We start from the raw sequence: 20,803 nt of genomic DNA on the forward strand, positions 1-20,803 counted from the left end.
GGGATAGGGGTCAGAGATCCCCGGGATAGGGGTCAGAGATCCCCGGGATAGGGGGGAGAGATCCCCGGGATAGGGGGAGAGATCCCCGGGATAGGGGGAGAGATCCCTGGGACAGGGGTCAGATGGTGCTGTACAGCTCTGTGTCACTCCCAGCTCTCCTGCACCTGCAGCCGTGCTACTGAGCAGGGCCCCGGGGGTCTGAGTAGGACATCTTCCATTTTATTGCAAATTATCTAGATCATTGGGGTAAAAGAGGTGCATGAGCATAGCTGTGATGGTGCCTCAGCTATTGGCACAGCTTCCCTTCAGCATGAGTTAGTAAAAAATAAAACAGACCAAAAACACCACAACAGTGTCTATAAATAGCTACTAAAAAAATTGGGCAGCTTTACCTTTTTGGTTTGCACGCAAAACCTCAGAGACAGGCCTTCTCACACATTAGCCAAACAGCCTTAGTGTTCTGGAGCACAATTGCCTACAGCCCACGGAGTCTCCCTTTACATTTGTTCTGGCTGACCTTTGTCAGTATAAAAACCTCAGTTAAAATCTCTCTGAGTGCAGTGAGGTATCCTCCTCGACTGTCAACACTCTTGCTGATAGCTCTTAAGGCAAGTACTTTGTTGGCTGCTTAAAAAGAACAGAAGGGGTAGGAGGGAAGAAAGGATTTTTCTGAGGACAGACAAAGAAATTGGAAATCCTAGAAACCTTGTTGCTGAGGCAGAACTAGTAAAGAAAGCCTCGTCCATCTGGACAGAGCAGCTCTGTGCTGTGGTCCAAAGTCCTGCCATGTATCACAGAATCATAGAAGCAGAGAGTGGGCTGAGTTGGAAGGGACCCATCAGGATCATCGAGTCCAACTCCTGGCCCACCTGCACAGGACACCCCAACAAGCCCACTCTGCACCTGAGAGTTGTCCAAAGGTTTCTTTAACTCTGTCAGGCTTGGTGCCGTGACCACTTCCCTGGGGAGCCCGTTCCAGTGCTCAGCCACCCTTTGGGTGAAAATCCTTTTCCTGATATCCAACCTAAACCTTCCCTGACTCAGCCCCAGCCATTTCCTCGAGTCCTGTCACTGGTCACAAGAGTGAAGAGATCAGTACCTGCCCCTCCACTGTCCCTCGGGAGGATGTTGAAGAGCCCAATGAGGTCTCCCCTCAGTTTCCTCTTCTCCAGGCTGAACAAACCAAGTACCCTCAGCTGCTCCCCATACAGCTTCCCTCCAGACCCTTCACCTTTCTCATGGCCCTTCTTTGGACACCATCTAATACCTTAATGACTTTTTTATATTGTGGTGCCCCAAACTGCCCCCAGAACTGGAGCTGAGGCCACCCCAGTGCAGAGCAGAGGGGGACAACCCCCTCCCTTGCCCAGCTGGCGATGCTGTGCCTGATGCCCCCCAGGACAGGCCGGCCCTCCAGGCTGCCAGGGAACACTGTTGACTTAGTAGGAGCGGCTCAGTACCTGGGTCTTTCCTGGTAGCCTCTAAAGCACCTAATGCTGCTGATAAGATGTAAAGTAAACAGCCCCCGGGCTGCTGCCCTGCCATGTGCCCATCTCTTTTACAAGCAAAGAGGAGAAAATTGTCCTGCAAGCCAATTCAGCTTCACTTGAGACAAGGAGAGACAATATGCATCATGGACATACCAAGATCAGAACAATGGGCTCACAGTGCATCACTTAAGTGTCTTTGAACCAAAACATAGTGTAATACATTATTAGAGCTACTTACTTTTGTTATGTTCTCACCTCTAAAAGGGTTCAGACTTCAGGCAGTAGGGCACTGCTGTTCTAAGGTGCTCCTCCTTTCTTCTCTTGAAGAAATATTTTTGCTTTCCTTTTACAAATAATTTTTCTTCTGAGCTGCTCATGCCTTGGATTGGTTCTGTCATGCAAGCATGTGCACACTAACCACTGCCTTAACTAGTTGGTGGGAAGGGACTTAGAGAATCTCTAATCCAACACATCTGTCCTAGGGAGTATTACCACCAACACAAGAGCAAGTCAGTGATGCTTTTTCTACAAGTTTGGATACAGACTCTGATACATCTCCAGATAAACTATTCTTGTACTGCACCAAATTCTTAGTGAAAACATTTTTTACACCATCCAGCCTGAACAACCCAAGCTAGAACCTGTGGTCATCATCACTTCTTATATCACCTGTCATTTCGATTTGCTGCCTTTGCAGCTCACCTTCAAGTAGCTGTAGGCTGATGGCAGATCATCTGTGAAATTCCTCTTTGCCAAGCAAACAAGCCCAGCTCTGTTAATCTCTTTGTAGGTCACATGCTACCATGTTGGTAGCCCTCCACTGGATCCTCTTTAGTTCCTCCACATCCCTCTTGAACTTCAGGGGCAGGAAACTGTGCACAGCAGCCCAGGTGTGGCCACACCACTGCTAAGCAGACATGAATAAATTTCTTCAGTGTCTGGCCATCTTCTTCCTATCACAGTGTGGTGTGTGGGTTGCCTCATTTGCAATCAAAGCTTACTGGTATCCATGGCAACTGCCAGCTCCTTCCAGTGGGGCTGCTCCTCAGCCACTCAGTCCTCAGCCAGGAAAGATGTGTGGGGTCACTTTGCCCTGTTACAGAACTTCACTCTCCTTCCTAAACATCAGAAGGCACCTGTTGACCCAGTCCTTTCATTTCTCAAAGTCCCTCTGGAGTGAAGCTCTTGTTCACATGTCAGTTGCTTACCCTGAATTTTTATCATCATAGATTTTGTAGTTCCTTTCTCCTGTAGGATGACTTACAGACAGTAGGATGACTTACAGACAGTTATTCTCCACCAAAGACAGTCTACCCATTGAGCTGTATGATTGTAGCTATCCAGACAGACACCTAAATGTCTCTGACCTTCCTGCTGTGGACCACACTGAGGCTAAAATACAAGAGCAGCTTTGAATGTTTTATTTACAGGAACAAAAGAATGAAGTTATCTGAGCCAGAAGTGGCCAAGGACCCCAGGTACTGAAGCAGAAAACTACGGGCAGCTGCCATGGATGTCAAACCCCTGAACCTTTGGCAATGAGCAGCCAGGGCTGTTTGGGGCACTAGCACTCATTCTAGGAAATGGAGGAGGTTTTTATTTGGTTTTCTATAAATATAGACATGAACTTCTGCCAGGTTGTTTGCATTAGGTTAATATTTCTGTAGTGTACAGGTGTTACTATGAGCTGTGAATGTCTGCTGCCTGTCTCTAGCCCTGTAAAGAACAGAGTGTGGTGCTGTAAATATTAGCCCAGGCAGAGAGTGTTTGCTCAGCCCTCCTCCGTGCTGCCTCCCCCAGCAGTACTCTGATAGTGCTCCTGACAAACGGCCCAGGCTCAGCATCTCCTGCACCGCACAGCAACGTGCTCTGGTTTTGACTCAAGGAGGGTGGTAGTGATCAAATCCTAACAAAAGCAGCAGAAGCACCAGTGTGCTACAATCTTCATCAGATTAGTACTATACAGAATAAGGTATGACTAAGTAACTCAGCACATACTGCAACTAAAATACTTCTGTGGTAAAACCCCTTCTTCACTGGCTGTGGCAGCCGTGGATGTAGAGAAGAAATGTCTCGCACATCACCGGAACTGCTACTTGCTTTAATACAGTGATATACAGTGATTTCGGAGGAAAACTAATGATTTTTGCTCTCAAAAGGGCTCCCCAGTAATGGAAAGGACTGTCCATTGCAGTTGATTTGGGCAGAAGAAGAAACTATCCTGCAGATACTGCAGGGATCTTCCTGCTGCCAAAGACAGGAACAACAAATGAGCAAACAGCACCAGCATGGTGAGTGGGTTTCCTGTGTCACAGAGGACCCTGTATGCATCTCACACAGAGTACTTTTTGGTAAAACAAAATACTGGAAAAGATCTGACAAAAATTTACTTACTATGAGCCTTAGTCACATATCTATTTCATAGAATTATAGAATCATGTAATCGTTGAGGTTGGAAAAGACGTTTAAGATCACGGAGCCCAGTCATTAACTCGGCCACTGCCAAGACCACCGAGTGCTCTGTGTACATGTCTAATAAATCCCTCCAGGAGTGGGGACTCCACCACTGCCCTGGGCAGCCTGTGCCAGGGCTGGACAGTGCTTTCTGTGAAGAAATTCTTCCTGATGTCCAACCTGAATCTCCCCTGGCACAGCTTGAGGCCGTTTCCTTTTGTCACATCCCTTGTTCCCTGGGAGCAGAGCCCGACCCCCACCTGGCTGCACCCTCCTGTCAGGGAGTTGCAGAGAGTGAGAAGGTCTCCCCTGAGCCCCCTTTTCTCCAGGCTGAGCCCCCCAAGCTCCCTCAGCTGCTCCTGGAGCATTCCCAGGGGTTGTTGTGACCTAAGGGCAGGATCCAGCACTTGGCCTTTTTGAACCTCATGCAATTGGCCTCAGCCCACAGACCCAGCCTGTCCAGATCCCACTGTAGAACCTTCCTACCCTACTGCTGCCACCCAGCTTGGTGTCATCTGTCATCACAGGACCTTACATGAACCCGCAAAGAGCAAAAAATACAACATAAAGCACAGAACTGGGGCTAAAAGCTGAGGAAATCAGATCAGAGTTGATCACTGTTTATGTAGCTGTTTGAGAAGGTCAAAAGGCCTGGACCTTGCATGGAATTAGAGAAACTGATTCCTGACATATTTTACATTACACTGGTAGATGACCCTCACAGGTCAAAGCTGGCCTATACAATTTCAGATGGAAAGAATGATGAAAGCCTCAGTCGTGAGAGACTGGTAATTATCCAACTCTCTGAGACCTGTAATGAGGTTACAGTGCTGGTAACCTCCGTGTGGGGAGGGAGGACTAACCAAATAACCCTGTATGTCATGGGCCCTAGGCAGAGACACACAGAAGTCTGCAAAATCAAGAAAGGGACCCTTCCAATGCAGTCATAGGTTGTGCTTGCTGTTGAAGAGCCGTGAATTGGCCAACCCTTTGCCAGACGTCAAGTTAGAGCTCCTTTACTTGGCCACTTGCCAAGGGAACTCGAAAACACAGTTACACATTCAGTATGGAAAGGAGAATTTTCCCTTTCCTTTTATATGTGCTGCAGAGCATAATTCAAAGCTGAGTTAGTGAATCATTTCAGAGGGCTTTGGGTGAAGATTTATAATCACAGAATCAGAAAAACAATCTGGAAAGGAACTTGAAAGATCCTTTACACTGTTCTCTTGTACCAAGCTGGACTAATCTGTCTACAGCTATTCTTAAAGGTCCTGAGTATATATGATCTCTTATTTTTCTTTGCTCCCCACAAAAGTTGTTATCCTGTTGTAGAAAAAAATGTATTAGTCCTTGACAAATCCATCTGGGAGACAAATAGCAAGTCTGTTATTTTCCTAGAGCTTAAAATTAATTGTTTATATAGCAGAGCTTCCTCTCCTGAGGTTGTCATCATTTTCTATATCCACAAAGTCAGTAACACATTCCACAAACTCCCTGTACCACTGGTACTCCTGTAATGAGGGATGTCTGGACAGCTCTTATCTCTCACTGCTGTGCAATGGATGATTCTGCATGGTTTTGCTGCCAAGCAGCCTGGAACATAAATGGCAGTGCCCAATTTTCTTTCCTTTTAACCATCAGTCAAACTGTGTAGAAAAGATGCTGCTACAGTGTCAAAGTATACAAATCCATGATTGTAGAAGGCAACATTTCTTCTTCTCCTGCCTGTTACTCCTCACAAGTTGCACACTAGTGTACTAATATTCCATCCATATTAGTAATCCAAACATGTCTCTACTGTGCCACAGTCATAATTTGGATCATGATTAAATACTCTCAGATCTACTTGTTTATTCTTACCATGTCTCACAATAACATAAAGTTCACAGCATCAAGCCAGTCCTTGTTTTTTCATATTGCCATTACAAATAAATCTCTTTGTTCCTAGGTTTTTTTTCAGTCTAACTCCTCTGTTTCCTCCTCCTGAATGGTAACTGCAAACAATTAATTTGAAAGTTAAAAAGGCTCTGTCCCATCCACCATTTTCCTTAAGCTCCTCCAACTATTAAACTTTAAATAGACTTCAAGCCATGGCGAGAATGGTTTTCCTCTCCGCCTTAAGCATGAAGTAGAGCCTCCAGCGTTTTGTGGACAAGTTGTTCCCATTCAGTAGAATTCTCCCACAGCAGTTCCCTGTAAGCAGCAAGCAGGAGGACTAACCTTTTTCAAAACTCGGGATGAGGAGGGCACCACTGAATTGGATTGTGAATACTTAATGTATTTGCACAGTTATTTCCCTTTCTGAAGGGGTAGGTCTCTCTACTCCCACAAACAATCGACCTACAAAAGGTTGGGCTCATTTTCATCTACTAATGTTTGACGTGCGTGTGTTGGACCGTGACTTTTTCACGCTGGTTAATGCGATCTTAGGAAGCAAACTAAAAGGAAGGATCTGTTCAAAAGAAGCACAGCTGCCCAAATGCCGGGTGGGCTCTCGGAAATGCCTGGGTGCGCACAGGCAGCTCCACCAAGGCGGAGCCAGCAACAGGTAAGAAACTGAAACAACACCCTTCACAACAAAGCCAAGAAGCACCAGGGCAATCTAGTCAAAAGCCAGTCAGCATCTCTCGCCTCCAAGAACACTCCCTCTGCTTCACACTTAACTGTCCTTCACCCAGGTACGTCCCCGAAGGTGCGCAGTCACAGCTCTGCCCTCGGGACCGGGATGCGCTAAGAATCGATAAACAAACATTCCTTTCGGAGCCGCCCAGCCCAGCCCGGGCCGGCCCCGCGGCTCCCCCATGGTGGGCAGGGCCGGGCCGGGGGCGGTGCTCGCCGCCCGCACCTCGACGGGGCGGGCCGGGCCCGGCAGAGCCGAGGCGGGGCCGGGGGTGAGCGGCGGCCCCGGCGTTCGGGGACACCGACGGCGGGCATGGGGCCGGCGCTGCTGCTGGGGCTGCTCCTCTCCAGAGCCGGTAACGGGGCTCGGGGCGGGCAGGGCAGGCGGCGCGTCCCCATCCCTCTCCCGGCGGGCGGACAGGTCCCGCTGCGGAGCGGCTGCGGGCGGCGCCGGGGTCGCGGCCGTTCGGGTGACCGGCGCTCCCCCCGGTGCTTCCCTCGGTGCTCCCCTCGGTGTTATGCACGGCGCTTCCCACGGTGCTCCCCCGGCTGCTCCGGGCGCAGGCGGCGCGTCGGAATTCGCGTTTCCAACCGGGAAAGGCGGCTGCTGCTCTGCCCGGAGCGGGGAACCGCCGATGTGGCTGTGGCCAAACTAGAGGGATGCTCTGGGGAGGGGAAGGTCTGCCCTGGGGGCGAGGGGCGAGGAGCGACGGGCGATGCCGGAGCCGAACCCTGAGGAGCGAGGGGAGATGCCGGAGCCGATCCCAGACCGCGACCGGGTACAATGCGAGGATGCGCCTGAGCGGGTCCCGGCTGCGGCGCGCTCTCGCTGGCTTCGCCCAGAGCAGTTTTTGATACCTATCCCCCATGCATTCCCTCTCTGGAGTGCTCTGGGCCCATAGTTTTCCGAGGAGAGGCTCAGTCTGCTGAGACCAATCCAAGGAGCTCCTGCAGAGATGCAGCTGATGGTTCCACTCTGCCTCCTATTACTGCCAAATCACAAGAGACGAAGATTGAAATTATTCCTCTTTCCAGTTCATCTCTTGTGCAGCCTTCGTGGCTGATGTGACTGGGAGCATAGAAACTACAAATGGCTCTGAAGCATTCCTAGACCTTGGCTATGGGATGTCAGTGCTTTACACTCAGGAAAAGCTGCAGCTGCTGAATATCACAGTGACTGTTAAAAAATGGGCTGTTGCACTTAGACCTCAGTAGCACTGTCAGCCACATGGTTATGATAGATTTCCCCTGGTTTTCCATGTTCAGATGCCAATTCTTCTTTGCTAACTGTTTACAGAAAGGTTTCCCTTCTGTAATCGTCCTCTCTTTCAATACCACAGTGCAGCACAGGCAACTGGATATACATATCTATATGACAGGCCATTGAGTGAAAAGGGAGAAAAAACATATGTTACCTATCCATTTTTTCTAAGGTATAAATAATAATCTGTTAATTGGTTATTACCTTTTGCCTTTTTTTTAACTATGGAAGGGATTCCCATACCCATGTGGTCTTTAACATGTTCTGCAACCTAGACCATAAGTCTAGGAAAGAATTAGCTTTCTTGATCTTTCATACTGTTGTCTGGAATACTTTCATTTAAAAAATTGAAATAACTTGTCAAGTTTCAGGGTTTACAACAATGCACAGCTATTGTGTGGTGTCTGTAGAGGAGGACTGTTTTAAGTTTGAAGTTTAAAGCAGCTTCACCTGAACCCACTGTGCTGAGTACAAAGCATTTCTGACAAGAGACTTTTCAGGGAGCTTAAAAAGTCATTGAGTCTCTGTGTAAAAGCCAGATGAACTACAAAGTGCAGTAAGCTGATAGAAAAATAAAGAAATTTGTACAGATGAGACAAAGGTACCTATACAGCATTACTGGACTGTAGGAAAAGTAGAAAGTTTGAGAAGCAGACTGGCGTAGAATTATGCAGACTACTGCCTACAGCAAATAAACTGATGAAGCCAGCAAAAGGGGAGGGAGTGGAAAACAAGGTAGATGGTGAAGATGGTACATCAGGCAATATGAGCTTACCAAGATTTTTTCCTAATCTGTAGTGAAGGCAGACTGAAATAGTACTACTGCACCTGCTGAACAAAGAATGATGGGTAAGATGATGTACCCAAAGGACATTAAAGGTAGATGTAAGGCTCAGCACAGTCATTTCTTAAAACCAGCCAAGCAATATTGACCTGAAGGGAAGAAACATACTAGGTTATATATAATGTTTTTAGCAAACTATCTTGTTCCAAGACTTCATTGTACTTGTACTGTAAACATAGGTTCCTAAACTGCAGAAATGAAGGAAGATTACAGACTGAATTCACCTACCTGTGACAACATAATCATAGAATCAAAGAAAGACTTGGATTGGAAGGGACCTTAAAGCTCATCTCTTTTCACCCCCTGCCATGGGCAGGGACCCCTTTCACTACACTGTGTTGCTCCAAGCCCCATCCAACCTGGCCTGGAACACTTCCAGGGATGGGGCAGCCACAGCTTCTCTGGGCAGCCTGTGCCAGGGCCTCACCACCTTCTGAGTAAAGAACTTCTTCCTAACGTCTAATCTAAATCTCATCTCTATTTTAAAGTTGTTCTCCCTTGTCTTATCACTATCTGCCTGTATAAAAAGTTGCTTTCCCTCTTTTTTTAGAAGTACCCCTTAGGTACTGGAAGGGGCTCTAAGGTCTCCTCTGAGCCTTCTCTTCTCTGGGCTAAACACCCCCTGCTCTCTGAGCCCATCTTTAGAGCAGAGGGGCTCCAGCCCTTGGAGCATCTTTGTGGCGTTCTCTGGCCCTGCTCTAACAGGTCCACAGTTTTCTTGTGCTGAGGGCCCCAGAGATGGATGCAGCACTGCAGGTGGGATCTCAGGAGGGCAGAGCAGAGGGGCAGAATCTCCTCCCTCAACCTGCTGGCCAGTCTGATTTTGGTGCAGCCCAGGATGTGTTTGGCTTTCTGGGCTGCAAGTGCACATGGCCAGCTCATCCATAAGAACCCCCAAGTCCTTCTCTGCAGGGCTGCTCTCAATATGTTCATCTTCCAGTCCACATTCATGTCTGGGATTGCCCTGACCTTGTGCAGCACCTGCACTTGGACTTGTTGAACTTCATGAGGTTTTCGTGGGCCCACTTGCCAAGTTTTTCCTGGTCCCTCTGGATGGCAGTGTTAGGTATCACCCCTTAGGAGACAACAGTCCATATAAAAAAATTAAAAGCTGAGAAAAAAACTAGTTTTAAAGATTATATTGTTTAATCTGAGATTATTTAATACTTCTACATAAGGTAGCACGTGTCTGTATATATGTATAATCAATGCATGTGTCACACAAATATATGTACACACAGAGATATAGGCAAGGCTTTACAGTCAGCCAACAGGTGAAAGCTGGCAGGCTAAGCCTTCATCTGCATTTTTGGCAGGGATTTCAGGGACTGTGTTTTAAATACTTAAAATTACTGCCTATCAGCACTTCTAGATGAAGCTACTTGCATCTTATGTTAAGGATTTGTTTTATTATGCAAAAAATACATGTCCTTATATTTTCAAGCTCAGTAAAGTGGTTGTTTTCACACCCTATAAATGGCTTTCTCAGTACATCTCTTAATGACCAGCATATACTTCAGTAATTGCAGCAGCACTGACTCACAGCACACAGTATGGTGTTACTATGTGCTTATTGCACTGCGGTTTTCACTGCTCAGATAGAAGAGCTTCTTCAAAGCAGGCCTCAGCAACCCCGAGGTTTCACGGGGATTTACTGCTCCATAAAATACAGAGCCAAGCTGAAAGAGTTAAGGGTGATAAAAAACGGTTTTATTAAACAAAATTATTTTTGAGAATTTTATTTGACCTTTTGTTCCCTCTTTCATAAATACTCATCCTTTTGTTTCTGAGTGGAAACAGCTCTTGTTCCTTACTACTCCATGTGTAAGACCCCAGCGAGTTCTGCCTCTCACATGGAGTCCTTGCTGCAGCCAGGATCCCTGCAGAACAATGACAAGGTGCTTGTGTGGCATTCATCCTGACTGGGGTCTTAACAATCTTTTCTCCACTCAACCAGGAGACCTCCTGGCTCTGGCCAGGAGTGACTGTGTCGTGGCAGAGCGGCTGTGCCTCTTGGACTCCACCTGCAATGCCACGTACAGGATCCTGGAAAACTGTGCCCTGGCCAAGACTCGCCTCCTTCCACTGGATCACGATAGCAGGGTCAGATGTCTGAATGCAGAGCTGGACCTTGGGAACAGCTCTTTGCTGCACTGCAAGTGTCACCGGCGCATGAAGAGACAGGAGCACTGCTTACGTGTCTTCTGGACCGTTCACTCCAGCATGACAGATGGTGAGATGAAATAATAGGAATTTACAAGGTAGTAGCAAGGCTTACCCCTGCCCCCCATCTGAAAACAACTGTGAAAGGCCACTTCCCAACACTGCAGGTATTGCTTTGGAACGACATCTAGTAAAGGGAATTCATTACTGCTGTGGTTGATAAGCAGAGAAAACTGGTCTGGTCTGGGACCAACCCTTCAAATACGCCAGGGACTCTAAGATACAAAGGCAGCTACTCTGAGGCAGTTAAATTTAGCACTGTAAAAAATACCTCAAAATGGTCCTATCTGTCCGTCACTGAAAGGCACTTGTGATTATGACACACACTGTCATGGCATCCCTGGATGTGCTGCTGGGATGCTCCTGCTTGACCTCTCACTAAAGCCTGTCTGTGCTGCTCAGCTCCTCACTCGGACTGAGGCTGAAAATGCCAAATGACTTAGACCAAAATCCAGCCAGAAAAAGTGTAATGCTGGGTTTACACACTAGTACCTTTGCATTTCCAGCAGAACCGTTCTTGGCATTTGGATCTGAGCAAGACAGAGCACCTCTGAACTCCAGCCTGAGGAAAGAGCTAGGCATGAATAAAAAAATACCCATTTAAGAATAAACAAACAAACAAATAAATAAGCAAGCTGGTCACAAAGCATTTCTTCCACTGCATGAAATATCTTGTATCTTGCCTAGGTTATTTCAATTTGGAGACCTCTCCCTATGAGAACCCAGCAAATGAAGAACACTGGAAGACAGATTATAATAAACTGGCAGCTCTGGTATCAGGTAAAAGTTGTAATGGTTACATGATATAATGCTGCCCTCTCTTACCTTTTCAGAGGCTGAAGGTTATTAGGAACAATTTGGGGTAATGGCCCCTTTAATCAGAGGAATACCTGCTCTGGATGCTTGCCTAAATTTGTCCCCACTATCAAGTGTAAATCCAGCCACAGATCCAGGCCCATAAAATCGGGGATAACCCACAATGATCAATTTTCTGAAACAAGCACCCTACCATGAACTAATAAAAAAAAATCCTCTTTTGTAACTAATATAACTACAGTGTCATACTGCAGCCACATACAAGGACTGATTTGCTTTGTTCTTTTTGATGTTCCAAATCTGGCCATCAAGAAAGGGCTATTCCTGCTTCTGCACAGAATCTCTTCCTGGGGTTTTGTTCATGGTTTCTATGTTTTTTATGGCTTTATAGGCTCACAGTTAGCGGGAGATGCAACAAACCCATGCCTGAAAGAAACTCATGTCTGTAACCTGAGCAAGAAGTGTGTTCGTCTGCGCACAGATTACGCCTCCACCTGCACCAGGGCGGCGGGAAGTGAGGATGTGTGTGACCGGCGCAAGTGCCTCAGGGGGCTGAGGAATTTCTTTGAGAAAGTCCCTGAGGATTTCACCAAAAGGATCCTGTTCTGTCCGTGTCAAGACGAATTTTGTGGAGAAAGACGCCGGAAAACTATTGTTCCTGATTGTTCCTTCCAGTCTAACACCAAACCCAGTTGCCTCTGGCTGCTGGACTTATGCTTAGAGGACCCTTTCTGCAAGTAGGTCCGGCAGCAGCGGATGTTGGCCAAGAGAGGAAAACAACGTAGACACTGATGGTCTCATTTTCCTTCCTACAGATCCCGACTGGCTGACTTCCAACAAAACTGTCAACCTGCAGACACGTCTCCAGATGGCTGCTCTCTGCACAACCATGCTGCATGCCTGCAGGCTTACATGGGGATGATTGGTAAGTGATATCCACAGGAGCATACAGGGTGGATGCTTTCAGGCCACGAACTTGCAGGCACACTCTGCTGCTGTAAAGGACCATCCCACTCTCCTGCAGGAGGTGGGTGCTCAGTGTACCAGTGAATATGCTGTACTAATTGATGCCAGTGCTCCCCCTTGCCTCTGGGGTAGATGCAGCCCAAAGAGAGCTCTTCCCTGGCATTTATTGCTGTACTTTGTCCCATCCTCTGTTACCAAATCAGGAGCACGTGCCTGAGATTTCTCAACACCTGTTTGCATCATCGGCTGATGCAAAGTGCTCTAAGGGCCTCATCAACGGGGCTCTCTGGGCTTGTGTGAACTAAGTAATTCCTGATGCAGGAGTTACATCCCATCACAGCAGCATTCCATCACTGCCCAACTTTTATACTCCTGGTGGTTGGTTAGTATGGTGCACAACGTGTTCTCAGGGCCAGCCAGAACATGGCACTACCAGCTGTTTGAAGGAAGGTCGTCTTTGGTTTGAGTTATTTACTGCCAACAATGTTTTCAGAGAGGCTCAAGAGAGGAGCTGTAAAGAGCAACAGTATCTCAGAAGCTGTAAATCTAGACTATACCTTCAATTTTCCCAGATGCCTCTGCTGGTTTTGTGCTAAATGAACACTGGCTGAATGGCACACTACAGGTGTGCGGTATTTGCTTGGCAAAAGGCACCTGGCCACACAGTGTTACCAGCTACACAAGGAGCAGGAGCACCTTTTGCTGCCAAATGGCAGTACCACAGCTGAGCCCCTGCAGGTGCTTCCCATCCTTCAGTCTAATGCATCCACCAGCTTCAGTTCCCAGTACCTCTCACCATCAGTGCCTGAGTCAGGGGTAGCAATCTCCACGCTTTCTCACAGGCCAGCAGACTTCAGGTTGGTTCATCAGGCCTGGGTCACCGGGATGGGAGTCCTGACCTGGCCTGGGTAACACTCTTATCACAGTGGAAGGCTTCTGCCTCCAGGGCAGCATTCCCTTTAGTATAACATGATTCCTGATGTTTCTTTCATCCGGGGGTTTGGGACAGGCACACCCATGACACCCAACTACGTCAGTAACTCCAGTGTGGAGGTCTCCCTGTGGTGTACCTGTGAGAGCAGCGGCAACCAGAAGGAGAAGTGTGACCAGATACTCGGCATGTTTGAGAGCAACAAATGCCTTGGTAAGCATCAATCACATCACAGAGAAACAGCTCAGCATGGGGGAATTCAAGTCCTGTGGTTTCAAATCCTACTTCGCACTGCTCTTGTGTATAGTTCTGTCTTCTTCTGTAATGTCTCCATAATCTCCTCTGCAACCTATGGGACCAACCTGGGTCTGCTCTCAGAAGTGTTTCTGTATCTTTTGGAAACACTTCTGTTCATCTCAAACACCATGAAGCTATTTCCAAACACCATTCAAATGAAAGGCACTGCACAAACTTCACAAGGGGAGGTCAGATGTGCTGTATCCGTAGGTTGCTGAGTAACCAGGTCTGTGAGGATTATGGGTCAGGATTCCCCTCCTGTCCTCCTTCCTCTACTCTCCTTTGGCCCTCACTTACTTGATAAACATAAGTAGCTCCTGAGGCAGCCTGTAATTAGATTCAGCAGCATAGCAGTTACAAAAAAATCCCGTTACATGCAACTGTGTAATCCCAAGTCTGTATTTTTTTTATCTCCCTAGCATTTTAGCAACATACCTTAATGAGATTTAAATATTTAATGTTTGTAAAAGCTTCCAAAGGATATAAAAGAAACCAGCATCATTATGTAAATTATTAATATTTAAACCTAGAAGAGCCTTACACCCAGCACTGTAGATACATCTACAACCTAAACATCCCACCTGAGATACTAAAAATCAGCCCCTTACAAAATACACAGGTGGGAAAGTCACAGAAGGACCCAAAAGTCCTCAAGTACAGTGCAAACACTTTTGCAGTCTGCTCAACCTCACAGGCAAACCCACAAACTGACAGGCCATTCACTGAACAGAGAGTACATATTTTCTAAATCAAGGCCACACAGCCTGTGAGTGCATTTCCTAAAATAGCTTCCCTAGATTTCTGTTCACTCGACTCCAAGACTGCACAAGAAAAGCACAATAAGACTTTTGCTTTACTTTTATTTGCAGAAAATGCCATTTGGTCTCAAATGCACCTGAAGCAGACAGCTCTAGAAAGACAGGAAGACTTACCTTATTCATCTTCCCTAAGCTTCCAAGGAGACAGTGCCAGCACATCTCTTGCTTCAGAAATGTCCCAGGTATGCATTACTTTGTTGCCTTCACAAAGCAGTGAGTAAAGTAGCCTAGAGACAGTAGCTGAAAAACCTTGAATCTGGAAATGTGTGACTTTGGACATCAAAGGGAGGGATGCCATGTGCATGTGGAACACTGAACCACTCTACCTTAAGCTATTCCTTTCACAAGCAGAAATAGGAAGCCACATGCCTGGCCACAGGAGTTTCAATGGTCTCACATTAGGGCTCAGAACTGGAGGCTCTGCAGCCAGAAGTTTGAGCATAAATGTGTTTAACTGGGACTCATCCCTTCTTTTCATTTCCTAGGTGGCTGAAGGGAAGATGCAGCGAGACAGCTCTGAACACAGCAGCATGCCTTTGGCCTCCTCTGAGCATTCTGGAGCTGCTACTTCTTGGCCTTCTCTGGCTCTGTTCCTGCCCCTGTTGCTGAACATTAACTTGGCATAAATGCAATCTTTCCTTCCCATATTATTAATCTTATTCCATATCCAGGCACGTCCCACTACAGATTTACCTTTGGGAAACAGAAGGCTTTCAGACAAGAGGAATGGAACAGCCTTAACCCAGAATAGCAGTCTCTGGAAACCTCCCAACGTACTTGCACCCCACTTTCCCCGCGTCAGTTCGCACTGAGCTCTGCAGATGCGGTTCTCACCATTGCTTCTGCCATGTATGCATTGTGAGTAACAGCCAGGCTCATGTTCCAGCTCAGTAGTTTAAAACAAAGGTCTGAGTTCTGTCAGAACTTGTGCAGGGTTTGGTTTCTGACTGCAGGGATGACCTGACACAGGATGTCCGCCCACCCCACCTTCTGGAGCTCCTCCTCGGGCCTGTAATCACTGAATGGTTTCTGTTGGAAGGGACCTTAAAGACGATCTTGTTCCACCTCTGCCATGGGCAGGGACACCTTCCACTACACCAGGTTGCTCCAAGCCCCATCCAACCTGTCCTTGAACACTTCCAGGGATGGGGCAGCCACAGCTTCTCTGGGCAACCTGTGCCAGGGCCTCAACACCCTCACAGGGAAGAAGTTTTTCCTAATATGTAATCGAAACATGCGTTCTTTCAGTTTAAAACCATTGCCCCATGTTCTGTCACCACAGGCCCTGGTGTATCTGCCCTTATCATACTCCTTTATTTATTGAAAGAAGACCTACAACAGGGTCTCCACAGAGCCTTCTTCTCTCCAGGCCAAACCAAGTCTACTGTCTCAGCCTTTCCTCACAGAAGAGGTGTTCCAGCCCCCTCATTTTCATGGCCTCCTCTGGGCCAGCTTGAACAGGTCCATGTCTGTCACGTTCTGGGCACCCCAGAGCTGGATGCTGAACTCCAGGTGGGGAGGTGGGGTGGGCTGGAGGAGAAGGATCACCTCTCAGCCTGCTGGCCATGCTGCTTTTTATGCAGCCCAGGCTGCAAGATGGTTTTCTGGGCTGCAAGTGCCCATTACCTACTCATGTCCAATTTTCCATCTACCCGTATCCCCAAGTCCTTTTCTGCAGGGCTGCTCTCAATCCATTCATCCCTCACTCTGTGTTGATATCGAGGGCTGTCCCAAACCAGGTGTGGCATCTTGCACTTGGACTGGTTGAACTTAATGAGGTTTGTGTGGATCTACTTCTCAAGTCTGTGAAGGGTAAGCATATCATCATAAAGACTAGGAGTCTGTACTCCAGGGTGGGTTGCAAAGAAAGCTCAATAAACAGACACATAAAGTCCGTGGTAAACACCATTTCTGGATTACTTTCAGTTCCCTTTTCAAATCCATTTTTTAAGTATATGAAAAATACCATTCCAGATCAAGGACACTATACTAGAGTTTATATTCTTGCTCCATTCTGTTTTGCCCCTTGCAACACATATATAATCCATTATCACAGCTTGCAACACACTTGGGTTTTGTTGTTCAAGATGGACTTCTGTGCTCAACTCCAGTAAATTTAGCTTTACCCAGCAAAAGATGATCTTGCCTGGCCTCAGGACGACCCTTCTCAGTAACCCTTAGGGAATGCATATAGCTCATTGAAGATGTATTGACCACAAAACCCCTGGGACACTCAGTTGCAAAAATCTCCTTGTACCTCTCCACATACTCAAGTTGCCATTGCCCCTTCCAGCTGCTTGCCCCATCCCCTGCTCCTCTGCCAAGTGCTGCTTCGTGACCTGTTTATTCCGAGTGTAAATGTGCGCACTGTGTAACTGCTCTTAGTTTGTACTGCATTTGCCTGTTAAAATGTGGTGTTAAGTGAATATTGATTTCTAAGCATAGGTTAACAGTCTGCAATCAATTGTGTGCAAGAGTTGCCTCATCAGCCAGCCTACACTTTTGAATAGCCAGAAACTCGGCTCAAAACAGCTCCTCCATGCACATGTATAGTGCCCATTGCTCATCCTGAGAGGCAACAGATCTGAACAGTACTATACACACACAAACAAGATTACAGTCCTGAACAGAGGCAGAACAGGTGAGTATTCTTTTTATCCTGTGCTTTGTCTGTTGCCAGGGAAGCACTAGCTAGGTAATATGCTGTGGTTCCCAGTCACTGTCAGACACCTTATTACAGAATCTTACACTGTCACATATATCAGAGTAATTATCCTTCTGCAGGGATAATATTTCCATTTCCACTTCCACTCTTCTGTTTTACTTCCTGGGCAGGTAGAAGAAGGAAATCACTGCGTGGAGCAGAATGATCTCCTCTGTCACACAGAGAAGCAATATCTTATTTCCATGCAGTAGGAACAAATACCATGTCTTTTTAAAAAATAGGAGTACTAATGCTGGTATTTCTCATTACCTACTGAAATATGGCCATTTGGAGCAAGAGACAGCACTAAAATGTTTGCTACCATTGTTTAATAAAAACAGAGTCCATGTAACCACAATATAATATCTACATTAGACCATCCTCCATGTGGTGGGACTAGAAATGTGTCAAGTCTCCTGACTGTAATGTAATAGCATCTGTCATCTCAGAATTTAATGGAGCGCAACAGTGAAGAAGAAAATGTTGTTCTTTGCAGTATTCCAGACATCAGAGAGAGTATTTGTGAGTATAATGGAGTAGATTTCCCTGAGCTGTCTGTACCACACACACTGGTACACAATGTGCTGCATTGATCATCTACTCATCTGCACTGTGATCTTTCCTCTTTCCCAACTTCAGTGCTCTTAGACAGGTTGGTAGTGAAAAAGGAATGAGCATTTTGTTGTTCACGTTTAGGGCACTGTGGACCTTTAGCTCTTTACCCCTGCTAAGAAGGTTGTTGATGGCAATTGCAGTCTCCTGTCATGTCCTGGATTACACCACAGGAAAATACTTGACAAATCCTGAGACAAATCCTGCTCTGGACTGAAATTAAAGCAAAAAGTGTCAGTTTGGGTTTTTTTCCAAGTGTCCTGCATCCCTTTCACATGTACGTTTATAATCACAGCTGCCTCTTAGGCTTGTTCATCACTAACTGCAAGCAAAATTCACCTCTAACTACACCTGCATTCACAGGTACTCTCACTGCTGGGAGTACAAACCCATTTTCTCTTAGACTTTTCTGACACCTGATCTCCAAATATCACAGTTTTTCAACTACACAGCATATATGCATGCACAAGTATAACTGCTACTAGAAATGTCATGCCAGTATCAGTATCAGGTCAGTTCTGTTAGCACCACCAATGTTCCAAGACTGGCACAGTTACCTAAACCCAGTTCTTACTGACCACACAAGAGGGCAGTTTACAACCCCCCCCTCAGCTTCTGTTCCCAGAAAGTGGAATACAGCATCCTGTGAGCACATGTGGTCTCACAAAATATAATCCACAAAATACAAAAATAATCCAATAAAGATTCTCTATCCAGACAGTCTTAATATTGAGCTCTCAGCAACCATATATGAAAAGGGAACCTTCTAATTGTTGTAATGTAGATATTATTTTTTAAAGAGTAAAATAATGTGAAGTCTCACTAATAAAATTTATCTTGCAACTCTAGAAGTCTCCTGCCTTCCTTTGCATTTAATAGAAGCTACACTCCTTGTCTCCACTGTTGGAGGCCCTATGGGAAAGAAATTTAAAGAACAGAGTTAGAATCTCTTACAAAGCAATCTTAACAACTTTTACAAACAGTATCCTGTCAGGTACTTCAGATGTTGCTTCTAGAACTCTGGTAGAGCTTTAGATCCCTTAACACATTCTAATGTAGCATTTACAAAGAACATTCATATAGTCCTCTAGCAGGGAGCTCAGGCAACTGTGTTAGGTAAGTGGTTTCTTGTGACAAGTGGGAGAAGCAATGCACATTTCTTGCCCGAGGTCATAAACAAGGTGAAGACAGAGATAAGCCTTGAATTTGGAAGTCCAAAGTTATGGTGTCCTTGCCTCATTAAAATCATTTCCACTGCCTTCAAGAAGTGCCTGTGTTTCAGTAAGAACCAAGTGGTTGCAGTTTTTCTTTTAAAAGGGGGAACAGTATGTTGTTGCAGATGAGGAAAAGCTAAGCCTTCCTTCAAACTGATTCCTGGCTACAGATCCCTGGCACACCTCTCCAAATCTGTTGACAATAAAAGGTAACTTTCAGCTGATAGGAAAACACTACAGGTTCAGCATCTGTAAAGAATGAAAGTGTCTTTTTCAATACATCCTAAAAATCACATCACTATTTGCCAAAACGGTAGACAGCTTGACATAGGAATAAAAAGGAGAGTTGCCAAAGTAATCTTTGCGGTGTCCATGAACCAGACAAAGCTTTTGGGAACAACAGTGGAGAAAGAGGAGGCCAACCAGCACTGCTGAGCTCCACAGGATCGCTCAGTGCTGCTATGGAATCACAACCCGCAGCTATTCCACAGCTGCTTCCCCCGTCGAGACAGGTCCTGGTAAATACGATCAGAGGCTAATCACTCCTACCCCGGGGATTTTGCGGCCGAACCTTTCTTCATTTGAGGGAGGGTTGGTTGAGGCTGAGCTTGGTTAGTCTCTAATGGAAGCTCTTCTGATAGGTGATTAGCTCTCCTCCAGGAAGTGACTTGGTGTTTGGGTTTCTTGCAAACCCCAGGGTTAGCAGAGGTCAGGGGATGCTGCACTTTCTCCAAGTGCCTTCATGAAAATAGCCCCACATACTTTCCATTTACAGCTGATCACCTCCATTATCCCCAAGCTAGGAGGAGATGATCAGCAATTGTTAAGTGCTTGAATCAGACTAATAGCTCACTGCTAATTCCCCCAGTAATGGGAATCTAAATTCCTGGTAAACAAACTGACTGCTTTTCACACACAGGGACGAATGCCAAAAGCCTAATATTAGAGCTCTGGAACTAAAGCTTTTAGAGCAATCCTGTCCACTCAAAGATGTTTAATGACATTATGTACTAAATAATTAGAAAATGAAGGCCCACTTGGAATCAATGGGTTACTGTCTAATTAAGATGACAAAGGGTCTCTACCCTTTTTTAAACAAGTTTATACTATAATGGTGTACCTGATAAATGGTGCTGATAACTATGTCTTTACCTTTGGGCGGAACAAGCAGACATTAAGCTAGCACAAAATAATGGTGTGATTTTTGGCTCATTTTTTTTCCCCTTGGTCTCTCCTGTTTTCCTGTAAGGCATGTGATTCAGCTGTTCCTCCCCCCATCAAATGACAGAATTTATTAAGCAACATTCAAATCACTTATCCTGATGGAGATGAAACCATCTTTGCCTTTGCTTTATTGTATGGCCACAATCACAGAGTTCACACCACAAGATGCTCGAAGAGCTGAGAGGTGTGGACTGGAGCTTCTAGAAGCACTTTGCAGGAAGAACTGCTAGTGAGCTTTTGAACACAGGAGAAGATTATCTACACACAGAGAGAACTGTAAAAAGACTGAGAAATGTTCTACTGATAATATGGTTGAATTAAAATTAATTG

At 46.2% G+C, this 20,803-nt stretch overlaps 1 protein-coding gene across 1 annotated transcript; it reads left to right on the forward strand.

Moving 5' to 3' along the window:
* Positions 1 to 6,808: 6,808 nt before the first annotated feature.
* GFRA3 (GDNF family receptor alpha 3) lies at positions 6,809 to 15,803 on the forward strand. Its single transcript, XM_027682416.1, has 8 exons — positions 6,809 to 6,919; positions 10,626 to 10,901; positions 11,579 to 11,671; positions 12,099 to 12,444; positions 12,523 to 12,632; positions 13,683 to 13,817; positions 14,771 to 14,901; positions 15,205 to 15,803. The coding sequence occupies exons 1-8, from the start codon at positions 6,877 to 6,879 to the stop codon at positions 15,343 to 15,345; spliced, it is 1,275 nt and encodes a 424-aa protein (XP_027538217.1). The 5' UTR covers positions 6,809 to 6,876; the 3' UTR covers positions 15,346 to 15,803.
* Positions 15,804 to 20,803: the final 5,000 nt, after the last annotated feature.

The sequence above is a fragment of the Neopelma chrysocephalum genome, unplaced genomic scaffold (assembly GCF_003984885.1).
Source record: "Neopelma chrysocephalum unplaced genomic scaffold, ASM398488v2 Primary Assembly neopelma1_63, whole genome shotgun sequence".
Classification (NCBI taxonomy): Eukaryota; Metazoa; Chordata; class Aves; order Passeriformes; family Pipridae; genus Neopelma; species Neopelma chrysocephalum.

Excerpts from the sequence above, each read along its gene's own strand:
- GFRA3 (XM_027682416.1), top strand. The coding sequence starts at position 6,877 with ATGGGGCCGGCGCTGCTGCTGGGGCTGCTCCTCTCCAGAGCCG. Across the intron at positions 6,920-10,625 it reads GCTGCTCCTCTCCAGAGCCG|GAGACCTCCTGGCTCTGGCC; the intron begins GTAACGGGGCTC and ends CCACTCAACCAG. Across the intron at positions 10,902-11,578 it reads TCACTCCAGCATGACAGATG|GTTATTTCAATTTGGAGACC; the intron begins GTGAGATGAAAT and ends TATCTTGCCTAG.